Raw genomic sequence first — 22,799 nt, forward strand, 5'->3', positions numbered from 1 at the left:
AGATTTCTTTATATTTGTGACGCTATAAAGTCTTTAGTTTTCTGTTCTTTAAGCCCAATAAAAACAAGTCCTTATAGGATCGTTATAAAACCGAATCTTGCCTATTTTCTAGATCTTAGCTAAGCCCTCTATAATTTACTCAAGGTACAAGGTGAAGCATGAGCCTAAAATCAAGCAATAATGAAAGAAGACAATTTCTTTGTATTTTCCTATGAATTATAGATCATTTTATGCATTTGAATACTGGGCAAAGCAACATACAAGACAGACATATTACTATGAACACGTAGGTGTGCACAGCCAGCCTTTTCAAATCTACCCTGAAATGTATTTTTTTGCCTTTAATAAGCCTACTGATTTCTCAACTTCATGAGGTCATTGACTTAAATACTCATTCTGGAATTATAATTTCTATACCAATTTTGGGTTGTCAAATCTAAATAATATCAGGTCTACACATGAGCTTAAAAAATAATAAATCATCGGACTTTATATGAATCACTGATTACCTATTTTCCAGGCATTAGACATAAAAGAAGGCTAAGACATAAATCCCGTCTTTGAGATGTTCTTACCCAGTGGTGTTCTAATATATATTTAATAATTGTGTGCTCCCCAAACCTATATGCATATGTGTTTATATGCAGATATACATAAAATTCAGTATACATTTTACTGAAATAAGCATGCAATTTGCAAATAAAATATGAAATTTATTTTAAATTCTACGCACATATAATTTCAGCATGACTTACAAATTCAATGTTTTTGTAATTTTATCATCACAATAACATCCCCATAAATCACAGCACAAATAAATACTTTATTAATATCCAGTTCAGCAAAGAAGATGGTCATGTGATAGATGAACATGTATGGATGGTTAGATAGGAATGTGACTTGACATTTTCATTTCTGTTGACCAGTAAAATAAAAGGGAAATTTCTAATATGTATGTTAGAATTTTATGTGTTTGTTAGTGGTAATTCAGTGTTCTGAATTAGATGATATTTTCACAGACTGGAAAATATTTTCTCATTTCTATTTCTCATTTGCAAAGTAAAGGCTATCTGCATAACTCACTTTTAAGTTAATAAAAGTGCATTATTATCAAATTCTCCATAGCTTTCTTAATAATGAAGAAAATAAAAAGTCAAGTCCTAGATTTTAGCATCTGCCAATATCTATGGTGTAAAACTCTTGCCATAGGTGAGTGCAGGCTACCAACACAATATCACTAAAAACAGATTTGCAAAGAGATGACCATTAGCACCAGTATATATTGTTTCCACCATGCAGATATAAGAGATGAGAACAACCTAAAGGGCACAGATTGTAATACAATAATGATAAGTTTATAAATGTTTGCTATCTTTATTTTTAATATGATTTAATTTTAAATTTATGCAATTTAATTTTCAACAATGGCTGTGTTTAACAATTGGTTCACAAAATTCGTGAAAATTTTACGACGACTCTTATGAGCCAGCATGAGTCAGCTCTGGCACACCACTGCTCTTGGACTAATAAGAGATCAACAGATGTACACAGAATTGAAGCACTAATGGGAAGTACTCCAGTAGAGTATGTCATAGGTACTTGAGGAACACGTGGGAGGAATGCCTAAATTGCTCTGAGGGGTCAAGGATAATTTCTCAGGGAAAGTCTTATTTGAGGAAGGTGTATATGAAGATAAGTAAATACTACCCAGGTGAGTAAGCAGGTAAAATGAGAGTATTCCATTTCCAGGCACACCAAATGTGAATGCATGGCATTATGAAAAACAAAACAAAACAAACACTGTTTTGTGAACTGCTAGTAGCTAGATCAAATTAAAGCGCAAAACTCCAAGAAATAGTAGGCAGTAAGGCTGAACAAACATAGAGAGGTCAGGTCTGAAGTACTTCTTATAACAGGGTGAGGGGTTTATCTATATCTAGTAGGAAAGACAGACATCAAATGGTTTCAAGCAGTAGGATGACAAAATTTAGATTAGTATTTTTGTACTCCCCTTCTCCCTCCATCTCTCCTTTCTCTCTCTCTCGTTTTCTGACAGAGTCTTGCTCTGTCACTCAGGATATATTGCCACAGCCTCAGCCTAGACCCTCGGCAACCTCAAATGCCTAGACTCAAGTGATTCTCCTATTTCAGCCTCCAGAGTAGCTGGGACTATAGGTGTGCACCATCACAATGGATAATCAGCATTTTGTAACTTTTATTTGACTCAAACATGAAAATCTCCAGGTCTTTTCGGAGTGGGCTCCCTTTTTTCTGCCATTTTCTTGAACATGCCCATCACAGTTATTACTAAGTTCCTGAAAGATGGAGTTCCAGCATCTGAATCACCTGTGACTTTATTTTTTCTGCTTGGTTTGTACAGATTTGATATGGTTTTTAAACATGTCTTGTAATTTTTCATTGCACTCTTAATATTGTATATGGAAATTTATGAAGACTTTGGCATTTTGTTTTTCCAAAGGGGATTAAGTGTTTTCCCAGAAGGCAATTAGAATAGTAGCAGATAACCCTGATACTATTAACAGTTGTCTTAGGCAAATGGATAAATGAAGCTTAGTCTGAGCTAGAGCTATAGCTCTACTAGTCATCAAAATATAGATGACAACTGAATAACTCCCATTGTGCACAGCGTCTAATGAGGAGGGAATTTTAGTCTTCCAACCACACTCTACATGAACACAATGTTACATGCCCTACTCCCTCTCTAGGAAATGAGGGCACAAGCATCATCTATAATAAATGTATTTTATATGGGAAGACCTCACTGTATAAAAAAATCAGTCTTGAATTTATCCACAAGATACTATTTTTTGAAAGGCCTTGTAAAATCCCAATGCCAACGTATTTTGGGTTCTTTTTTAAATTAGCATAGACCTGTAAAAATTTCTGGTTCTACTTATGTGTGCATTATTAACTTCTAGGCACAAAATAAAAAAATCCTAAAGAAAACAGAATCATATAGGAATATATATCAAGTGGCCTCTGGATATAGCCAGAGTCTTTCTAATCAGCACTAATTATGGAGCAAAGATTTTTGAAGATTTCTTATAACGAAGAAAAGGAAATCATTATACAAAATAGTTTGGAAATATCTCACACTATATACTTTGGAAAATAGTATGTTTCAAAACTATCATATTATGTCATTGACATTTGGCTAAATTTTTGTTTGTTTTGAATTTACCTATCTAAAAAGTTAAGTAGGACTACAGGAAATTGCTATTTTTTGTAGGTCAGAAATGGCCAAACGTTGGTAACCTAATAGTAGTATTAGAAACTATAAAATTGCCATGTTTTTGTCAACTGAAGAGAAGCAAAAATGTCCTTTGATGCTACTGAGTTACTATGGTTTTCAGAAGAAAAGCATTTGGAAATTTTAGCAATAAAAAATGACATCAATGAGTGTGTTACATGCCCACATTTTCTTTGAAGACTTTAAAATTTAACAGATCTTGGTGACAGATTTAGCCTTTCGTCATTATATTTATTTTGGATTTTATTTTTCTGTAAAAGGTCAGTGGGTATTAAAGAAAATATATAAATTAAAGGAAAAACATAAATTTTCTAATATAATTAAGAGAAAAAGAAAATAAAGTTAAGAAAACAATGTTAATTAAGAACTAGAAAACATTCTAGAACAAATTGATTTGATTATGAAGGTCAACATCATAAATTTGTTACCAAATACTAAAATGCTAGGCAAGGAAGCAATCTGCAAATATTGCCCTTTGATACTAGTGAATGCAATTAACAGGTCAAATAGGAACTTGACATTAACTCTCTTTATGAAGTGTGTTTAATTTTTATAAACATATTCCTTTCTTAATGTTATGATTTAAACCATAAAATGTATAAAATGTCCACTTCATATATGAGCTCTTGTTGTTACAAACGCATTTCATGGATGTAATTCAAAGTTTATATCCAGGATCTACAGAGATCTCAAACAAGTAAGCTAGGAAAAAACAATTAAAAAGTGGCAAAAGATAATGAAGAAAGTTTTTTCAGAAGAAGATATACAAATGGCCAACAGACATGAAAAACTGCTCAACACCAGTAATCATCAGGGAAATGAAAATTATATCGATAATGAAATAGTACCTTACCCCCTTAGAACAGCCATATTGAAAAAAAAAAATAACCAACCAATAGATGTTGGTATGGATATGGTGAAAAAGGAAGCTTATACACTGTCAGGACTATAAGTTAGTGCAACTACTAAGGAAAATAGTATGAAGATTCTTCAAAGACCTAAAGTATACTTACATTTGACCCAACAATCCACCACTGGGTCTCTATCCAAAGGAAAAGAGGCAATTATATCAAGGGACACCTATCCTGGAATGTTTATTGCAGCACAATTCAAAATTGCAAAAATATGTAATCACCCTAAATATCCATCAATTGATAAGTGAATAAGGAAACTGTGGTATCATTTATATACCATGGACTATTATTTGGTATAAAAACGAAGGAAATAATGTTATTTGCAGCAACTTCAATGGAACTGGAGATCATTATCCTACATGAAATACCTTAGGATTTGAAAAATAAACACCACATGTTCTCAGTAACAAGTGGGAGCTGCATGATGGGTCCACATAAATAGATATAAAGAACACAGGAACTAAGAAAGGAGCAGGGTGGGAAGAGAGTGAAGAATAAAAACTTACTTATCAGATATAATATATACTTTGCCTATGACTAAAAGCACACTAAAAGCCCCAACATTAGCTTATATAATTCATTCATGTACCAAGAAGCCCCTAATATTTTGAAATAAAAATTATTTTAAAAACGAAACATACATTTGATTGAGCATGGTGGCTCACAGCTAGAATCCAAGAACTTTGGGAGACCAAAGTGGGTGGGCAGTTTGAGGATAGGAGTCTGAGAATAGCTTGGGAAACATGGGGAGACCTCATTTCCACAAGAATATTAAAAAAAAATTGGCAGACATGGTGGTGTGCCTATAGTCCCAACTATTTGAGAGGCTGAGGCAGAAAATAGGAGCAGTTAATAGTTATAGAATAGAATAATTATAGAAATTTGAATTATTCTTTCATATACATTTGGATTTATATATGGCAAATTGATATTTTTAGCTCAAGACTTGGAGGCCGTAATAAACTATGATCACACCACTGCACTCCAGCCTGGGGTGACAGATCAAGACTTTGTCCAAAAAAAAAGGAAGAAAAGAAAAAGAAAAACATCATGAAATAGGATTAAAACAAAAACTAAACAGGAAATGCCAATATTGTAACAGTCAATATTACCTTAGAATGTAAATTTGAAATGCTTGTGACAAGTAGACTCTTGGCTAAGGATTATTTCTACTTTTCATATTTCTTTTCTTAAAAGTTTTATATGAAATAGTTTCTGTGTTCTTATCATACATTCTATCCTTGGTGTATATAGATAAATGATGTTCCATTCATGTGAGAAACATTCAGATTCATATATAACAAACACATATCACGAGACCTCTAAGTTACTGTGTGATGTGCTTATACACACAGTATTCTGTTAAAAACCTACTCAACCCTGTATGGCATGTTGTACATCTTTACACCCATTTAAAAGATTAGGAAAATAAGAAGTAATTTCATGAGGCCATAGCCCACTAGGATGTGTCCTGGCTAAAATCCAAACTCAGTTCTCTGGCACTGTCGAGTGTTTAATCTCTAATTGCCTTACTAGAGTCCTAATATCATTAATGGCAAAATATAATGCTCATGATCATTTTTCTATCAATTGAATTAAGTTTATAATAGTAATACCCACACAGTGTAAGGTTATAGTTGTTCAAACATGTACTGAAGAAATAATAAAAAAAAATTTGGGGTTAACAATTTTATATTTTCAAAAGAAGTGTCTTATCTTTAAATGGATATATATTAAAATGAGAATATAACATATCAAGAACTCTGTAGCATCTGGGCTTTTAAGGCACTTATAAGTTAACCAGCCAGTCTGTTACTATTTCATAGATGCTGGCAGAAGATATGAAACTCCTGGGTCAGAAACAAGGGACTTTATTATTCACAACAGTGTGACAGCTGGAGCTTCATTTGCTTGGTCTTAGTTCCCTATGTGCCCCTCATTCCCAAGGGGGCAGGGTAGGAAGCCAAGTTAGAGGCCTGCACATTCAGTGGACTGCATTACAAGGGAGGAACAGGGAGCCCAGGAAATCTCTATAGTAAATAGAAAGAAGCACATCTGCTTTTCCTTTGGGGGAGATGTTACCTCGTTCCTTAATGCTGCTACCTACAAATAGCACAGGTAAAGAGTTCTTAGGGCCTTACATTCTTGGCATACTCAGGCAGAAGGTACAAGAATACTCAGGCTCTATGACAGATTAGGTCTTCTAACAAAGATGAGAAAGACACGTGACATCTAGAATCCCTTCAAAAATTATTTAATATATTGAGGAAGGAAGGGCAGATTAATTATATTGTTTCCTTGTTTATCTGATATCTGAAAGCTAGGTCAGCAGATGATCATGTGTGCCTTTACTTTTATCTCTTTGGCAAAGTTCAACATGATTTCTTCTGTTTATTCTACATTCCTGTTGTCTCCTAGATTTCTATAATGTTTTACCCAAAGGAAGTATTAGCCCTAAACCCTTTTCTATTAGAAGCAATAAGCATTATCAATTGTGTCATACTATTTCCTAAAAACATAGGTAACATATTTTTAGTGATGCTTCCAGTTCCTGCAGAATATTAACCTTCTCTATCACAGCAGTTTCAAACCTGTTTCCCTTTATTGGAAAAAATGATGAAAATTAATTTCCAAAGTTTCAAAGCTCATCTAACTATTCTTGATGATCAACACTATTTAATGTGATTTCGGTTTCCAGGTAGGTGATTCTTAATCATGAACAGTTGCATTAATTTTCTGTTAGAAAGGACACTATTCATAAATAGAAGTACATCATAAACTCCAGATTAATAATAAAACTTGGTGCTTGTGGAGAGAGAGGAAAGCTTGGCTATTTATAGAATACTCTAGGCCATAATTAAAATGAGAGCTCCTAGAATATTTTAGTCATTTTTCCCTAGTATGCCATGAAAGGATGCTAACTTTATGTTTTTTGAAAAGATTCAGTCGCTAGTAGGTTTCCCTCACCCCTAGTTTTATAAATGCCTTTTAACACGTTAGAAGTCAGACAGCAAGATTTCCAATTCAGCTAATGAACAGAACCGTGACTAATGAAACTGGAAGTTTAGAGTAATGTAGTGATAGTTTTTTAATGGATCTATTTTGAAATGTGTTAATGATTTATGTCCTTCACATTGTGGACACCATTACTACTTCAGAACAGAGCCCAAAGCAAAAGCTTTAAAGTCCATGCAGTAAGTCACTAAGGCCTTCGAACTCTCTCAACAGAAAAAAGACCGCTGAAATTGGTAGTGCTGTCGTGACTAGGAAAAGAATCAAGTTTTAGAAGACAGTCCCTGTTTTTCACTTGTAAGTACCAAAAGGTTAAAGATTAATACAAATAGCTTAGTACATGTCTAATTGTAGGAATCCAATGGGCTGGCACACAGAGGGGGAGTTTTTATTGTTGTTTTTTTTAAAGAGTCTTTTTACCTCCAATTACCTAAACAGTGCCTTGAGATGGCTGCTATGTGTTTTCTATTGCTCTTTAAGGCTGTAAAAACCAAAGCCTAAAATGTTGACATCATCATAGCTGATTTCATTCAAATGATCTAATACAACCCGTGTATGGCAGAGGATGAATTAGGAACAAAGAAAGCATTAAAAATAATCAGCATTCCATAATGACTCTTGCCACACGTCTTGGCAATAACAATGCTGAAAAGGGATTTTATAGCTTATAAACAAGAGTGTGAAGGCATGATGTATCTATTGAACATTATTTCATTCCCCCCCAAACATTTGAGTTCAAATCTTTAGAAATATTTTTCCGATTAGAAAACAATTTAAGACCCTATGATTTACGTTAGTAAATAAAGTAGTTCATATATTTTGTTTCATACAACTATCACTTTCTAATAAATTATGCCTGGTAAATGCATATCAAAATGAAATAACTCATTTCTCATAAACCAGCTAAGTAATGTTCATTTTGGGGATGGTTATTTTCCTATTATTTGGTACCAACTATAAAAAATATGCCTTTATTATCCTGAGGGAAAGGCCTTTCTAGACGTTTTACATTCTGATGATTAGAAATACACTAACAATGTCAGCCTTGTATTCATCTTTAACCTTTTGGTACTTAGGAGTGAAAAGCATGCATGAGTTGCCTTCTAAAACTTCATTCTGTTCTTACTCATGAAAGAATGTTGTTTTCTATTCCAGCAGTGCTGATTCATGGATAACAGTCAATGTTCATATTAATGTGCAATAGAAATAAAGTATTTTGATATTGATTTAATAGAGACAGGCTTCAATGTGAAATTAGGCTTAGTTTTGGTCTTGAAAATTGTACTTAGTAAATGACCGTTATTTGGCCAGGTTTTGTTGTTGTTGTTGTTGTTGTTGGTCACTCAGACTTGGGGCTGTGACCAAGGCTCCCCTGGAAACTAGCTGTCCTGAAGGCAGACTGTGAGAACAGGCAGAGGCCCTCCCAACTCTATTTTAAGTTTCACATAAGATTTCTTTGCATAATTCCACGTAAAAATGTTTCAAATACATTGGTGGATAATATTCTGCTTTGTGAAGCATTTCTACATGTTCTATTGTAACTACCACATGTCAGCTGTCTGAGTGAAAAATATCGACTTGCCATATAGAAATCCAAATGTACATCAAAGGACGATTCAAATTTCTATAATTATTCTATTCTATACTTACTAACTGCTCCTTTTCTGTGTAGTGAATCATTTCTTCCCAAATTTAACATTATGGTGGCTCATCATGTTAAAGCTCCTGTTCGATATCATACTTGGAGACTCCGTATGTGCCAGTACAGAGCTGGGCGATAGGTTATTCCATGATGATGGAAATTTTCTAGGCTCTGTGTTGCCCAGCATGGCATCCACTTGTCAGATGTGACTAATGAACACTTAAATGCGGTTTGTATGACCCAAACCCCCAACTCATTAAGTTTTCATTTTTATTTAATTTTAATTTATTTAATTTTGTATTCAAGTAGCTGTATGTGGCTATTACCTACCATACTGGACACGGAAGCACTAGTGAATAGACGTTATGCAAATATTTGTCTGACCAGACATTTAATATCTGTTTTTTTCCTTCAGTTTGAAGTTAACCATAGAAGAAGAAAAAGCCAGGAGTTGGGTTTTATATCTATCATTCTGATAGCTACATATCCATCTATTTGGCTTGCTGGCTGTCCGTTCTCCCTTTCGTCTTTTTCTGCCCATTATAGATCACCCTTGATTTTGTCCTTTCTGATTTTGAGTGTTTGGCTTTTTTTTTAATGAATGAGATGGACTGGGAAATTGGATGGCATTTTCTATATGACTTACTTTGTTGGGAGTATTCAAAAAAAAGGAAAAAAACAGAACTGACATGGCAATCGTTGAGCACTCTGAGGAAGATTTCAATACACAAACATCCAAACAGCAGCAAAGAGCTACAAGATTAGGGAACATGAAAAACACTTCTTGACTCTGTACTTGTCCTTCTTATAATCTTTTTAAAGAATCAGCAACAGAGGGATATATAGATCCATACATCTAAACTTCGGGTGATTTAAAGTCTGTTATTTTAAAGCAGACTCTTATCCCGTCAGTTCTGTTGTATTCCTTATTGTTTCATTATAAACTGGCAGAATGACCTCAGGGTCTGACGCTTAAGGAGGCTTTCAGCATTCACAGCATTGATAATGAGGAGTTATTTTTAAGACTGTATAAGATTACAGTGGGGAAAGCTACAAAAGACACGAGAGACGTTTTATATGTGGTATGACTCATTTTTTAAGACAGCATCAGCAACAACAGAACAATATTCTTACCACAAGGAATATCGTAAAAATAGAAGAAAATGGGTCAAAAGGAGCATTGAAAGAGATGAAAGGTCATTTTATAAAAGTCTATGATGTACTTAAATCTGAGCCCTATGAAATCATAGGTTTCCTTTAATTCTAGTTGAAATGGAAATTGAACTGAAATAATGAGAAAAATGGTGACGAGCTCACACGAAGACTGGTAAGTGCAAGAAATAACAAGCAAGGCCAGTCCACGGGGCTCAGGCTGTTTTTGACTGGATGTTTGTTAAATCTCCTTGATGAGCTGTTAGCCCTGCAGCTCATAGTGGGCTTTGTCTTTCTGAAACGCTGCTGCTGTTCTGATATGTACTGCACTGCAGCTTCTTGACGCCTAGGCACACATAGGTCAGTTATGACCATCACCTTGCTGGTCCCCTAGTGCTCCTCACTCAGCACCTCTATCCCACTGCTCTGGAAAGCAGCCAAGTATTTTCAGACCAATCCATCTTCTGATTTTATATACCTCTGTTTCTCCTTTCCAACTTTCTTCATTTCCCTCTTTCATGTTTTGCTTGTTTACCAGGGCATGACTGCCTCTCTTCTCATTTATGGCCAAAGAAAAAAGAAGAGAACTAGAAGACAATAGTCAAATTTGACAAACGTTATTACAGTTCTTCCAAGGTCAAATTCCTGTGTTTCTAATTTTATCTTGAGTAATCTGCATTGAAAGTGCTGTAATAGGTCTCTATCAAGACCAAGGTAAACAATGACAGTAAGTATAATGGTATTGCTATTATTACAATATACCACTAAAACATACAAATACAGTAGAATCTCTGTAAGGTGACCATCCAAAGGACTGTAACAAACTGGTCAACAAATGTTGGTGATCAAGCTAAGGAACTAAGTCTACTATACTCAAATGTACATGTAGTTCATGTCCGGTCTATGAAAATTATGTCAACTTAAGGAAGTAGTAAAGGTAGGAAGGTGGTCAACTCCAGAGGCCCTACTGTATATGATTTGCATAATAGTATACTACAAGAATTTTGAATGACCTATTCTACAACTTGTACTAAACACATATATAAATTGTTCCATTTTTTTGTTATGGATCTGCTACTTTGACATACTGATTTTATAACTCTGGATGCCCTTATATAATATCTAAAGTAAAATTAAAACTATCTAAAAGATCAGTGGCCAACTTCTGAAGTTTTTGAATATACCCTGCATTTTCTTTTATATATTTTTCAAAATTACAAACAGAAGGATGTGCCCTATTTCAGGAGCCCAGACTTTATAACATGACACATGGAAATGCTCAGAGAAAAGGAGACATGCCCGTCAGATAAATGACACAAGGCTGGACTATCTATGATACAATTCACCCATAGAAACCTTCACATTTTTGCTAAATATGTAAAACATCTAAATGCTGAGTGTGCTGTATTTTACTTGGAAAGTCAAGAAGGAACTGCCATTTCAATTGTAGGGATTAACCAAATCAGCACACTCTGATTGATAGGGGTGGGGGGAGGGCCGCTGGCAAAAAGAAGCTTGAAAAAGTGTATTAGTTTGCTACACATACCATAACAAAATGCCACAGACTGAGTGGTTTAAACAGGCATTTATTTTTCTTATAGTTTTGGAGGCCACAAGTCCAAGATGAAGGTGTCAACTTTTTTTTTTTTTTTTTAGACAGAGTCTCATTATGTAGCTCTTGGTAGAGTACCGTGGTGTCACAGCTCACAGCAACCTCAAACTCTTGGGCTTAAGCAATTCTCTTGCCTCAGCCTCCCAAGTAGCTGGGACTATAGGCGCCTCCCACAATGCCCGGCTACCTTTTGGTTGTAGTTGGTCTGGGCTGGATTCAAACCCACCAGCTCTGGTATATGTGGCTGGAGCCCTAGCCACTGAGCTACAGGCACTGAGCCAAGGTGTCAACTGTTTGATTTCTTCTGAGACCTCGCTCCCCAGCCAGCAAACAGCTACCTTCTTATCGTGTCTTCACAGGGTCTTTCCTCTGCATATGTCCTTCTCCCTCTGGGTGTCCTAATCATTTCAAAAGGCCATCAATCATGTTTGATTAAGGCCTCAGCAAATAGCCCCATTTTAAATTAATTAGCTCTGTAGGACTATTTCCAAATACAGTCACATTTTGAGGTACTGCATGATTGGATTTCAACATATAAATCTGGGGTTGGGGAGCACAATTCAGCCTATCACATGAAGTGAAGCACCATAAATCACAAGAAAGGGTGGAAAGTCCTGAGACATCGTCGGTCTGGAGATGGATCTGGGCCAAGTCTAGTCAGACCACCATGGGTTCCATCCACATTTGGATGGCATCTGGATTGCTCTGCAAGATAAGGATGACGTTCCCATTTCACAGGTGAGAAGAATAAGGTTTAGAGGGTTTAAGTAACTTGCTCAAGATCTCATAGGTTCATAACTAGCCTACAAAGGATTTGACTTAGCTTTATCTGATTCTAGATCTTTCCTCTAAGCTTAATTTATACAACATAATCATAATTAAAATACAAACTGATATGCTATTCAATAGCATTTTTTAAACATTTTAGTTTTGATTATGGAATTTAACAATCTGCAGAGCTAGTTATTTCTCTTTACAAATATATTTTGAGTGCCTGAAATGTGACTGTGATATATAAATAAATGGAACAAAAATCTCTGCACTCAATGAGGTCATAGTCCAGGTGGTGGTTCAAGATGCAGACAGAGAATAAATAACATGGAGATAGATACTACAGAAAAATTAAATACAGCCAAATGTTTGGGGTGAGGAGATCAGTATATAAATTTTAATAACATAGTTAGGGCAGGCTTTTCTAAAATTCTGAGATTTATAGTATTGTTTGAATGAGAAGATGCATTCTAGATTAACAGAATATTAACAAGTAATAATTTATAATGAAGACTTATAGAACTCTACAGGAACCCAATCTCTTAATCAACTTTCATTAGGTATTTTATTCATAACCATTTCATCCATGACATGAATGCATCACAAAACCAACTAGAATTGCACTGGGCTTGGTCATTTATGGAATAGAAGGAAGGGCCACAATAAAGTCACCATTCCTGTTGCTCCTCCTTACTCCCTCCCTCTTGGTTTCCTCTCTTTCCTGCACTTTCCATTTCTCATCTCTTTTTATCTTTAGCTCCTCCACTTGGGAGAGAACACAGCCACCTCTACAGCTGCTCTGATGTCACATCACTCAGTGGCTAACCCAGGAGGAGCAGGAAACTTCTTTCTAAGCCTCAGTTTTCTAAGTCACAAAAGAGGACCCTTGTTAGCTTGGGCTGATCATCTTGGCTGCGAGTGAGGGGTCATGACCCGCTGGTTTGGTGACCCCTGAACCATATGAGCATTTCTGAGGCAAAAGAGGGACAGATGGAAATAATTGATCAGCATAATGTATATAAATATCTTTCTTTTAGCAAAGAGAGAACTGCGATTCATAGTTGGCTCTGCTGAGTTAATCAGTAGGATCTCTTGCTCCTGTGTGTAGTGTTGGAATTTTTATTTTCTTCCTTAGGGCTATCTGGAAAGAGAAGAAAGCACAGCGCTGACAGAGAAGGTGGGACTATGCCAGCCATGCGGAAAGTTTACCCACATCTATATTAATATGTGCCGTAAAGAGGTGTGGTAAACTGATGGTGACATAAGCGTTATTTTCACAGCCCAATCCCAGGAATCTCTAAATTCCTTCTAAAAATCCCTTAAAAACAGGGGTTTTGCAAAGAATAATTAAGTTCAGAACTTTGAGAAGAGATTATGATGTACTTTCCAGGTAGGCTCTAAATACCATCACAAGCATCTTGTAAGAGAAAGGCCCGGGGGCGGGGGATTAGACATTCACACGAAAAGGAAACGGTGATTGATGTGAAGGCAGAGGTAAATGCTGGAGTAATCCAACCACAGACAGGAAATGCCGGAGCCACCAGAAGCTGGGAGAAGCAAGGACGGATCTCCCCCGGAGCCTCTGGGAGAAATACAGCTCTGACGAGACATTACTTTTTGACTTCTGGCCTCCCGAACAGTGAGAAAATAAATTTTTGTTGTTTTCAGCCATCAAGTTTGTGTTCATTTGTTACAGCAGCCGTAGGTAACTAATACGGATGAGGAAGAGCAAAAAGGAATCAGTTTACCTGGAACTCTCAGGAAGTGGAGTAGTGAAAAGATGTCTGCATGAAAAGAAAACAAATGAAACAGGACTTCTGGGGGGACGCCACAAAAAAGTGGACAATGATCTGTCTCATTGTTCATGAGTGGGGCAAGAGAACATCGTGGGTTTGAGAGCTCACCAATCTTCAGTCCTACACGCACTGCAGACTTAATGTTCAATAAGTGATCAGGTGAGCCTCTTATTAACTTCCCAGAACTTCTGTTTCTCTCTAAATTGGGGTACAAGTGTGATAATCAGAAGCTACAAACCTGGACTATGTTTCGAACCACAGAGGGGAAGGATTTCATGAACTCACAGAAGCGACCATCTTAAAAGGTGCGAATTATGTTTTATGTTTTAGTTGCCTAAGTCTTCCCCCTTGATGCTGTGCCTTATACAAGACTTTGCTCGTGATTTTTACAAATCTTTGTAATTGATTATTAGATGAACTACAGTATTCGATGTGGAGCCCACTTATTGTGGAAAAGTCAGGAGGCCATAGAGAAATCTGTAGCAAATAAGCGTGAATTTAGGGACATCTGTTTTAAGGCTAGCAGAGGACTAGCTGGCTTTACTAAAATGAAAATGGCAGCAGTGTTGTCCAACCCTTAGCATTAATCAATAAAACATGTTCAAGGTCAGGTTTTTCCTCCAGAAATTTTCATTACAATTTTGATGTCAATACTAAATTTCTGATAGAATGTAACAAACATAATATCTGTTTGAGCTCAAATTATACACTTGTCTATTTTACATCCACCAAATCATGGTGTCGTGGAATGTTGCAGAGGTTCCTTTCAGGAAGTCTCTTCTCTGAACAATTTGACAGGTATGAGTTTATGTTATCGTATGGATAAGATATTATTTCTGCATTCAAAGATCTGTGAAAATAGAACATCAACAACTATAAATAATTTTTGTTAAGGAAATGCTTTCAAGATTAGATATTAAAATGAATTATTTAAGGAACTCTCTTGATATTTTCCTTGGTCCTCATCCCTAAATTCTGAGAGCATTGGTCGATTCTTAGTTATCCGTGTTATAGAAGTGAATAGCAGTCTGAGAACCATTACTTTGGAACTGTGTTAGTCCTGCACTATGGATGAAACTTCGTAATGAGGCAAAAAGTTCACCTAAACCAGTCTACACAAAAACGGAGCCTATAAGACAAACCCAACTGTCCTAAAATTCTAGGCAACCCATGCAGTCATTAAGTTGAGTATGTGCATAAAATTCAGTAGACTTTTTGAACAATGTACTATAATAATTAATTGAATGGGGTGAAGGCCCAATAATGACATACCGCGCCAGTAAGTAGATTTAGAGACCACCAGTGCTGAGATTTGAAAACTGCTTGTTCTGAGGCCTTTCACTTTTTAGGCGATTAAACAATATCTCCTAGTTAATGTATTGTTCTTTAAGGAAGGTATTGGTAAGAGTGACATATCAATATGATTATGGTCCTGAAAAATATAAACATCATTATTGACCAGCATATTACAGTGGCTTTTGTCAGTGAAAGTTTATTCAATGACCAATTTTCTAAACCAGACACATAGTTTTGACAAGTATAATAGATTTATGTATATACAAGTTGAATTAGGGAGTAATTTCTCACTCATTGACTATTTACAGAGTGCTTATTATATAATAAGTACCTCTGCAATCCTACTTGTTTCAAAATTGACATACAACTAACCCTGGACATCATTCTCAAATATCTGGAAATTCTGATTAGAAAATAAGCAGCAGCACATTTTGCTAAACCAAATTTAGGAACAGATGTCCCTAAATGTTTAGCACATTTTGCTAAACATTCTGCTAATCAGACTCTGAGAAGTAATAGTTTAACCTAACAAAAAATGCACAAACATTTTCGAGTATACGATGTGACACAAATTATGTACCTGTGTTTTGACATAGGTATTATACTCATGATCTCCAAAAGTTTTCTCAAGCCACTTTCTAATTCTCCTCTTCCTTACCCCTACACCAGAAAAGTGTGTAGCCTCTGGCCGCAGCAACTACCAATCTGCTTTCTGCAACGATAGCTCAGTTTGCATTTTCTAGAATTTTAATTAAATTGAATCATACAGCATGCGTTCTTTTTCAGTTACCTCCTTTCACTCAGCATAATTATTTTGAGCTTCATCCTATGTTTTGGCTTCCACCAAAGTTCATCCTTTTTTTATTGCTGAGTAATAGACTTGAAAGGATATTCTGCTGTTGTGGACACAGTGTTCTACGTACATCAGTTAGGCTGAGTTGGTAGTGGTGTTCAAATCTTCTATACTCAGGATGATGTTCTGTTTATCATTCTGTCTATTACTGAGGGAAGCATTTCACTATAATTGTTGATTTATCCATTTCTCACTGTAAGTCAATAAATTTTTGCTTAAAATATTTTAATATCTGTTATTAAAACATTAAATATTTAGGATTGTTTTGTGATGTTTTGTGATATGTTATGGTAAATTGGCCTATTATTATAGTGAAAAGATGCTCTTTACTCTAATTATTATATTTTGCTTTGAAACTTACTTTGTTTGATATAAAAATAGCCACTCCAATTTTCTTTTTAAATAGCATTTCTTGAAATATGATTCATAAACAATAAAGTCCACATGTTTTAAAGTATACAATTCATTGGTTTTTAGAATAGTTACAGAGTCATGCAAATATCACCGATAATCTAATTTCTGAGTATTTTTATCATTCCTACAAAAAGCTTGTATCCATTAGCAGCCACTCACTGTTCAATCCACCCTCTGTGGTCCCTCCCTTGGCCCAAGCAACAATTAATCTAAATTCTGTCTCTATAAATTTGCCTGTTCTAGACAGTACATGTTTTTATGCTGACTATGTCTTCATTTCTCTGAGGTAAATTCTAGAGAAAGAAATTGCTGGGTCACATTTTTCGTATTTGGTGGGAGTGTCAAGTTGCTTGCCAAAGTGAACGCACCATCTTGCACTCCCACCAGTAACGTGCCAGGGCTCTGATTTTGCCACATACTCATTCTAACTTTGTTCTGATAGATACAAAAACAGTGTGTCTATCTATAATATCTGTAATTAACTTATTATAATATTTATAATTAACTTGTTTGTGTCTTTATATCTAAAGTGTGTTTGTAGAGTGTATCTAGGTTGGCCTTTATTATTCAATGTGACATTATTGGGATTTTAACTGGGGTATTGAAAACCTTCACATTGTGTGTGATTATTGACTAAGATTTATAACCATCATCTTGCTACTTGTTTTCAATTCGTCCCACTTGCTTTGTATTCCTTCTTTCCTCTTTTTCCAACTTGTTTTGGATTAATTTGATACTTAAATAATTTAGTATTATCTTCTTTACTGCCTTATTAGCTATAACTTATTTTTATTTTTGTAGTACCTTTGTGACTATAGCATACATCTTCAGGTTACCTCAGATTACCTTCGTGTAATACTATACTATTTCACTTACTGTCTGAGAATATTACATTCATTTGCTTACACTTTTTCTCCCTTGGATTTTCAACCTGTGTTGTCATATAATTTATTTTCATATGTTAATATCTCTCATGCCCTACACCAGGGGTCCTCAAACTTTGTAAACAGGGGGCCAGTTCACTGTCCCTCAGACTGTTGGAGGGCCGGACTGCAGGCCCGGAGACAAGTTGGCTGCTAAGCAGGACAGGCAGCGGAGGCAAAAACACCCGGCAGGCTTAGGTGGGCCACATGTGGCCCGTGGGCCATAGTTTAAGGACACCTGCCCTACACTATTCATATTATTATTTTTTTTGTCTAAACAATAATTTTTTTAATGGTATGTTAAAAAAAAAAAGTCCAATATGTTTATTCACGTGGTTATCACTTCCACTCCTATTCTTCCCTTTGTGTAGATCCAGATTTTTCTGGCATAACCATTTTCCTTCTGCCTAATGAATGATGTCATATAATTTTTGTAGCGTGGGTTTGTTGCTGATTGATTATTTCAGCTTTTGTATGAAATTTTCATTTTCGTGTTTGAAAGACTTTTCTGGATATGGAATTCAAAGCAGACAGCTTTTTCCCCCCTTTTCGTACTTTAAAAGTTGCTCTACTATTTTTTGAATGCATCATATTTCATGAGAAATCCGTTATTACCCTTTGTATACCCCTGAATATAATGTACCTTATTTCTCGGCCTGTGCTTAATATATTCTATTTAGTAATATTTTGGTTAGATTGACTATGATAGCTTTTTTCATGTTTCTTTTGCTTAAGATATAATTGTGCCTCTTGAATCTGTAGTTTTAAACAGTTTTTATTGACATAACTTTTTTCAATTTTTTTTTTTTTTTTTTTTGCTTTTCTCCCTTTTCTCCTCCTCTATACTTGATGTTTTAAAATTGTCTCACACCTCACTGGTGTAAAAAATACAAAGATTATTTATTATATTCATTTTATAGATATGAAAACAAAATCATAAATTAAGGACATCAGTTAGGTTGAATTGGTAGTAGTGTTCAAATCTTCTCTATCCAGAATGATTTTGTTTATTGTTCTATTATTGACGGAGACAGTTCAGTATAATTTTTGTCTAAACAATTTATATTTTTACTTATTTTTCCTTTTTCTGTGCTTTGCTGTGAATAGTTTTTCCTATTATTATGTTTTAAAGTCACTAATGTTATTTTCTCCAATGTCTTACCTGCCATCAATTTCATACAGTTTATTTTTAATCTTACTTTTTCCAATTTTCATCTCTAGAAGTTTGACTTGTATCTTTTTTATACCTCCCATGTCTCTACTTAACTTTTTAAATGACCAAAATATAGTTATAACAACAGTTTTATCGTGCTTGTTTACTAAGTCTCATGTTTGTATCAATTCTGGGTCAGTTTTGAATGACTGAGACTTCTCTTTATTATACGTCAAGTTTTCCTGCGTCTTTGAATGTTCAGTATGTTTGTTTGGAAGCCATACATTGTGAATATTACTTTTGGCTGTGGGGGGGGGGTATTGTTTTCACATAAATATTATAGGCTTTATCCAGAGTACATTTTAATTACATGGAATTTTTTTCCTTTCCAATCTTGCTTCTAGTATTGATTAGGTGTGACTGAAGCAATGCCCAGTTTAGCCCTCATTGATCCCCAGAACATCGTAAGTCCTTTATAAGTAGTCTACTCAGTGTTCTATGAATCGTAAATCATGTTTTCAAGTATGAAAATTAGGAATAGGCATTATTCTCAGCCCTGTGTGAATACTGGACCCTGATATTTCAGGAAGTAATTATTCCCCCAGACTCAGTTATTTATTCACACATATGTTCTTATCAATATCCTACAGATTTGTGGAATTCTCTCCCTGTGTGTCTCTCTCCTGTCTGGTTCTCTCACAATCTTTAGCTACGTTGGTCTTCCTGAACTCTCAGCTCTCTACTGTCAATTCAGGAAGTCTGCCGAGCTTTAGCTGGGTTCCTCTCACTGAGTCAGGGCCCAAAACCTCTCTCATATGCTGGGGTAATGGCAGAGGTTATCTCATTTGTTTCCTATCTGAGAGATCACTATCCTTTACTGCCATTCAGTTTCATGAAACATCTGTTTCATATATATAGATATAGATATAGATATTTGTTTTAGGTGAAGGGGTAGGTCCACTTCATGTTAACTTTATGGCCAAGCACTTGCTATCTGAACTTTCATTCTGTTTCTAAGTGTAGCTTTGTATATAGTTTTTTGACAGATAGGCTCTTTGTAGATTTTCATCTCTATATCTCTCCCGCATGGCTTGAATGGTATTTTGTATAGGTTAAGCACTCAATAATGTTTGCTTATTTTAAACAGCTAGTCAAAAATACAAATTGGCATTTGTTTAATGCTGTACTTGGTACTTTCCATAGCTTAGAAATATGAAAAGTTAAGACTCTACTCCTCACATTTTATTCTATAAATGTACCAAATGTAGCCCCCAAGAGTTAATAACTTTTCCAAAATTAGAGTCCAACATAATTGTATTGTATGACTATTATTGGACTATTGTGGTCCTATTGTATGACTTAATTTATGATTTTGTTTTCATATCTGTAGAATGAATATAATAATACTAGCTTTAACTAAATGTTATAATAGCTATTGGATGGTAATACACAGTTAGGGTGTGGAGACATATACAATGTTGACTCAACAAATCCTAAGAGCTGCTATGAAGCCATTCCTGTTAGTGAACAACGTGCCATATCTCCAACACTGGAAAAATATCTCCCATTTTCATGGTAAATGGTGGAAATATCTGGACAGTACTATAGTGTGCTATGGTCCCATAGAATTACATAGGAGTTGTGTGGAATAGATATCAGCAGCTATCAAAAATATTAATGAAAACAATAATTTTGTGTAAGGATACCAAACCTTTCCAAGTATTCAAGGGAAGAAAGTATTCTTATACTTAGTCTTATAATAGACTTATAATAGTCAACATTTCTTTGTTCAAAAGAGAAAACACAACCTTATTAACTAGACATTTGCAATGCTGCTAACTGTAATGGACATTCATTCATGATTTATCTAACGATGTATACAAAAACCACAGATACTCTCATATTACCTTTTTGCGGTTTCTATTCATTGTTTTCTGTGTCTATTTTTCTGACTCTGTCCTTTATATGTTTCTTAAAAACACAAAAGTTAAAATGCAACGCCCTTCCCCTCATGTAGTACTTTGCATAATAAACAGATAGAAGAGAGTTTTTAATAGTAATTCTGAACTTTCTTGCATCTCATGATTTAAAATATCATGCAAATATTATTAAAATTGACTTACTGCTCTTAATTATTTTGAAAGGTTTTTTTTCTTTTTTTTTTGCTATAGGAATTCTACTCCATTAATGCTCTAGAGGTACTTCCATAGCTTTCCTGGAAGACGCAGCCAGGCCCACCAAGCCACTTGCTTCCAGTAGGTAACTTATTCCTTGGCATTTACAAAACACCAGACTATTCTGGAAAATGTTTGAGCTCTTTCATTTTCCCAGTTATCGTAATTCAGCCTCAAGTCATGCTGAACAGGTGGGATCTCTGATACAATGATCAGCATCATAATAGTAGGATTAGGTTAATCAACAAAAATTAAATGAATGCCAGCAGCCTAAAGGAACTAGAATGTGTGAAAAGGATTGTGGCTTTCAGCTTTAATTAACTTTCAACTTTGCCTGGAACATGCTATCTTTTAAACTCAGTCAAACTTTTTTAAAGGTCTGAGCCTGTGGGCAGGCACTAAATGGCAAACTGACTTGTACTTGTTTACTTATTCACAAAATTATCTTGAGAAAATAATATGCACTTACACTTTTTTCTCTAATGTCATCCTCATCTAAAAAGAAGATGAGCTATTTAAAATCAATGCTATATTAATTTTATTGGGTAATTCAATTATACATGGTCTTACACATTTTGAAGACATTATAAGTGAGAGAAATTCAATACATTTGCAATTTTTTTTCTAAAAGCATTTGCATTGTTTTTGCAGAGCAAGTTTGCAAATAAGTATGAAAACGGAAGAACAAGGCCCCGATCTGTTCTTGAGACCAGCAATCCAAGTACAGCTTTGGAGGGAAATATTTACAAAAGAAAAGCCACTGCCAACAGACTAGAAAATCATGCATTTTAGAAATATTGTGTGATTATCCTAGTTTTAGCAGATTTGAAATGGAAAGAAAAAAATCATAGGGATTTATTAGAAAACAAATATTAGAAACTTGCCATAGCACCTTTCCCTTAAGTATAAAGTCTAAATATATTGATGGATATGACATAAATACATTCATTAAGTGACATTTGGGAAATGCCAGGAAGAAACACTGAGTAGTTTTAAAAATTACTTTAATAATTGAGAGGCAAAGATTAACGTGGCTTTTGTAACATGACATGTCGTTTATTATTAATATTAAAGATGTTTTTAGTGGTCAGATTCAGGTAAATAGGGTTGTAAGGTCGCTGGAAGTGAAATTTGCAAAAGCTTTGCTTTGAGAATATCTTCCCCAGTTACATTTTGGGGAATGAGTTTCATATGGTGTAGGGAGTAGCTACTTCTGTTGCTTTTTAGGTAAGGTTTCCAGAGACACCATTTTTGAGCTTTTAGATGCATAGTCTGTGAAGAGATGTAATGTGTGTACAATGCAAATCAGGATGCAAATAAGAGAAAGATGTTATCAATCAGAGGGCCAGCCTCTTTGGAATTAATCAGAAGGGCTATGTTTGAATTTCACTGGCACTTGAGAGTATTACATATTTTAGAAAACAAGAGCATGTCTGCTTAGCGATTCCTATAAATACCTATTTGATTTTGTGCCGGTAACACACAGTATTTGTTTATGTTTTCTATTATAATAATATGCTAGTGATATCAGCTTATGAAATTCTAATGGCTCATTTTAGTTAGGAGATTTTACACATACCAAGTAATGTTCCTGAATATTTACAAAACAGCATTGGAGAGCATTGCATTAAAGCATTTGTACTATTTGCCCTAGCAAACTAGACTAACACCATAAATATCGAAAAAGATCATTTAGCAAAGGTCCTTTAAACCTGCTGATGAAAATCTATGAAATACATGTGTATGTGCCAAATGGAACTGTCATTTCATGGTGATGAAATAAAGAATGATGTGATTTGAAATACAATTAATCCTT

General features: G+C 35.0%; 1 protein-coding gene across 2 annotated transcripts in view; it reads right to left on the bottom strand.

The window, feature by feature from the left end:
• Positions 1 to 22,799, bottom strand: part of KHDRBS2 (KH RNA binding domain containing, signal transduction associated 2) — a 540,650-nt gene that overhangs the window by 56,317 nt on the left and 461,534 nt on the right. Inside the window, exon 8 of one of the 2 annotated variants that reach the window (XM_023513145.1) lies at positions 11,878 to 11,893. The exons of the other annotated variant lie outside the window; for it this stretch is intronic. Coding sequence (XP_023368913.1) covers positions 11,878 to 11,893 — 16 coding nt within the window. The remainder of the gene's footprint in view (positions 1 to 11,877; positions 11,894 to 22,799) is intronic. 2 annotated transcript variants of the gene reach the window in all.

Source organism: Otolemur garnettii, unplaced genomic scaffold, assembly GCF_000181295.1.
Source record: "Otolemur garnettii isolate 467f Iridium unplaced genomic scaffold, OtoGar3 scaffold00035, whole genome shotgun sequence".
Lineage (NCBI taxonomy): Eukaryota > Metazoa > Chordata > Mammalia > Primates > Galagidae > Otolemur > Otolemur garnettii.